The 3,980-nt window shown below is 45.5% G+C and overlaps 1 protein-coding gene across 1 annotated transcript; it reads right to left on the reverse strand.

Moving 5' to 3' along the window:
- Positions 1 to 777: 777 nt before the first annotated feature.
- LCE7A (late cornified envelope 7A) lies at positions 778 to 2,050 on the reverse strand. The gene is made up of 2 exons (XM_054559034.1): positions 2,017 to 2,050; positions 778 to 1,349 (listed from the first exon to the last, which is right to left on the reverse strand). The coding sequence occupies exon 2, from the start codon at positions 1,326 to 1,328 to the stop codon at positions 1,041 to 1,043; it is 288 nt and encodes a 95-aa protein (XP_054415009.1). The 5' UTR covers positions 1,329 to 1,349; positions 2,017 to 2,050; the 3' UTR covers positions 778 to 1,040.
- Between the last annotated feature and the right edge of the window lie 1,930 nt (positions 2,051 to 3,980).

Consider the following 3,980-nt stretch of genomic DNA (forward strand, 5'->3'; position numbering starts at 1 on the left):
CAGCATAGCCAAGGTTTAGTTATTCTAAACTGTGGATATGTGCAGTTTCTGGGGTACTGACCATAATCCTATTTCTTTGTCTCCCACTGACCTGATAGGCACCATGTGTCTCAAGATTGTGGCTAAGAGCCATAGCCCTGGAGGATGTACAGAAGCATTGCTGTGGCTTATGACCCATGCCCACTGTTGGGTCAGGAAGGACATTGCTTTAAGAGCAGGCCCTACACCTATGCCATTTGGCTTGTTGAATAGACGAGGGAAAAACCTGAAAAGGGTAGATAGCAACACCAAGACCAGAAGTCTCCTGGGTATTGTGCTGATTGGACCACGTACAAATTCCTCCCTCATCCTGGCTTCTGTGTGAAGACATAGACCGAGGGACTCAGTTGAGTGAATATGCTCAAGCAGAGTATTTCTCATGGCTTCTGAAACTGAGATCTGAGCAGTACAAGCACTGCTGTACCATCTCCTTCCTGAGCATGAGATTCTCCCAAATAAGGAGGGTCTGGGCATCAAAATGTCCTCGATAAACAGAAAGAAAACTCTGTGATGGTGGCACCTGTGGCAGCAGCCATGGAACAGGGTCACTTACATTTTGGAAACTCCCTCTACTCTACCCTTCTGAATCTGTGCTTTTCACAGCCTTCTCAAATAGCTCAGACTCTAGGTCTACCTTGGTAGGAATTTCCACCTGGTTGGCACCTTGTGGGAGTCTGCTTAAATAATTCAGATTAATGTGAGCTTTTCAGAGCTGAGGATGGAGTATCGACAAACATATAGGGCACCAGGAAAGATAAGCTTTATTTTAGCACACTGATCAGGCTTCAAAAAGCAGATTTTTCTTTTGCATGCAGGTCTCCTTGATCTAGGAACACAGCCAAGGCCAAGAGGCCTGAGGTTCTCAGCAAAAGGCGGAGCCCATCACCTATGGAGCTAGGCAGCTGAGTTCAGGAGGAGAAGGAAGGAGAGTAATAGTGAGGGAAGACATCAACTCAGGCGGGTCCTTGGTTGTGGTTCTTTGGTTCCTCAAAGGTCACAGGTCAGCTGCAGTCTCCAGAGCTATGGCAAGTGGAACATCTAGAAGACTCGTGCTCACAACAGTCAGAATGCTGGGGCTGACGCAGGTAGAATCGTGGAAACCGGAGTGAAACTAGAGAGCAGTGGCCTCCAAAGCCAGAAATATAGCAACTGGGAACACAGCAGGTGGGAGCTGGAGGGGGGCATGGAGCTGGACATGAAGCAGGAGCCTGAGGGGCCCACTTGGATGGATATTTGGGGAGGCACTTGGCAGGAAGCTGCCATTTCTTCCAGTGTTTCTGATAGGACATCTTGGAGAAAGTCCAGTTACTCTAAAAAACAATGCAAACATTTCAAAAGTCTAATTAATGTAAACCTTGTTTGTATCAACATTTTTCTACAGAGCCTGAAATTCTACAGTTGAATATGTGGCTCCAGAAGCCACATCATAATAGCAGAGCAGCCCTGCTTTCCTGACATAGGAGAGATTCAGCAGTGAGTAAGTTAGAGTCTGGTGACACCTTCTCTTGTGCCTGGCCTGATTCTCTCAAAACTCCTGACTTCAAAGGCATTCGCTTAGGGCACTATGTAGTCCCCCAAATCTTCACTTACTTATTATCCTATCTTCTAATTTATGCATTCTAAAAACCATATTTTTAACCTGAGTCTATGGTTATGTCACCTCTCATCATCATCTCCCTTTTTCTCTTTCTTGCATCATGAACTGTGCCTTTAGCCCTACTCTTCAGCCCTGTGTGGCTGCCTCTTGTCTTACAAACTAGTTCCTCTTACCACTCCCAAGTCTGCACTGCCCTAGTCTCTGGTTAACTTCACTCCTTCTGGGTTTGCTGCTTCTGAACCACCTCAATGATTGCCATGAGCCTGGTCTTCCTGGAATTATCAATTTCCATTCTCTCCAACTTTGAACAGCTTTTCCCAGAGGAAGTGTATCAGCCCTAGTCATCCCCAAACTGCCATCAGATCAGTAAAAACATTCACCTTGTCCTCTTAACCTTGGGCAAACGATGGGACTGCAGATAGATACACTGCAAGTGGAAGCCTTTTATACACACACTGCATTCAACTCGAGGGAATGAGCCACAGATGATGTGAAAACTGTTTCCCAACCAGGTGGTTGTGATGTCAACTTCCCACATTCCAGTGGCTCTGTCATTCTGTCACTTTGTCACCCTGTGTCACTACCAGATCCCCCAGAGCATCCTTCCCCTTCATAAACCCTCACAGTATTTCCATAAAGATTAGAAGATCATGACTTAGAAGGGTATTTATAATGACATAGCTTGGGAATTGAAATTAGGGTTTCTGGAGGAATCCAAAACATGACTGGGCATCTAAAGTCACAGATGTTAGATCAACACAGGCACTGATCGGGGTTTCTGCAGGCATTATCAATAAGATTGGAACCAATAATCTAAGCACACGTGGAACACTACTGAGGGCTCAGTGTATTTGATTCAGATACCAAAGTGCCTAAAATATTGATCAACAATGTGGCATCATAGAAAGTCCCAGCTGCAAGCAGATTTAGGATACTTCCACTCTACGTAGGTCAGGAACATATGGCCAGAGGGGGCAAAGGAGACCTCAAAGTTGTGCAGAGTCTGAACTAGAAACCATGTCTTCTAACTCTCTGGGATCATGAATTCAGGCCCCCATTTCACAGCAGCCCCTTCTTTTGGACTTGCTTGGGTACATCCACTAGGATCTAGTCTCTCCCCTGCCCACAAGCTCCCTCCTTTTTTCATGCCATTCCCCACCCAGTTCACTTTTCTTAGTTCATTGTTTCAACTACTCTTTTGCCAATATAATAAACTTTCTATTGTTACCCATTTGGCTTGTCACTGCATTTGACTGGCAAAGCCTTATCCTTGGCTGAATTCTCCCTGTTGTGCCTAGTTGCTATAAAAATGAAAACAAAAATAGACATTTTGGCAGGATGACACCATCGTAAAATCATCATCATCCACCTTGGCTGGTCCAAAACATAGCTTGATGATCCCCGTACACCTCCCTGTATTCACCACGCACATACCTCATGGCTTTTCTCCTCCCTTGAATCTTCCAAACCTTCACTACTGCCTCTAGATAGATGGTACTGCCTCTACCACATGGAGCAAAGAGCTGCTGTCAAACAGAAAGTACTTCCACTTCCTACTTCTAAGCCTTCAAGCTCACTTACATCTGCAGCCATCCTTCATGACTTCCTGTGTTACAGGGGAGGAGTGGCCCCTTGTCTTTTCCAACACCTATCCCTACCCCTTTGCTCTGGATCCTTGCATCTTCAATCTCAATTGTATTGTTTCTCCTATGAAATGCTCCCATGGCACCTTGTATTCCTGGTAACACTTGCTTGTATTTGTTTTTCAATATCTGTCATCCTGGATAGAATGAAATCCCAGTGTTCATGGGTTCACTCTTTATCTCCAGCACCTACACAGAATCTGACATAATATAAGTGCTCAAAAATATTTGTTTAATGAATTAATGGGCGATCTGTGTTTGAGGCAAAGGTCTCCCCTCCTTTCACTCCTTGAGAGAGAGTAGCCTAGGAGGCCAGGTCAGTGGCAGGCCTGTGGGGCAGGTGTGGGAAGCTGCTCCAGGGATGGAGTCAGCAGCAGGAGCTTTGCACTGTGAGTCAGTGCTCTGGTCCCTGCTCTGCTGCTCTTTCTGGGTTTCAGGAGAGGCTGGACCAGATTATCTTAGGTATATCTTCAAGTAGGTATTTTTATTTATGAGCCTCAGACCTCCAGGAGCTTACACTCAGCACAGGTCTGATCTTGTCCCTGAATATATTTTATCTGGGATTGGAAGTGGCAGTGAACTTGATGAAGAGGGTGGAGATGATGGCTGGAATGTTGACTATGCCAGGGTGTGAGATAGTTGAAAGTAAGTCACATTATGAGGGAGGAACTCCATACAGTCTATTCAGTTTCTCCCACTTA

The sequence above is a fragment of the Pongo abelii genome, chromosome 1 (assembly GCF_028885655.2).
Source record: "Pongo abelii isolate AG06213 chromosome 1, NHGRI_mPonAbe1-v2.0_pri, whole genome shotgun sequence".
In the NCBI taxonomy this organism is placed as follows: domain Eukaryota; kingdom Metazoa; phylum Chordata; class Mammalia; order Primates; family Hominidae; genus Pongo; species Pongo abelii.

Coding starts and splice junctions, on each gene's coding strand:
- LCE7A (XM_054559034.1), bottom strand. CDS start 1,328: ATGTCCTATCAGAAACACTGGAAGAAATGGCAGCTTCCTGCCAAGTGC.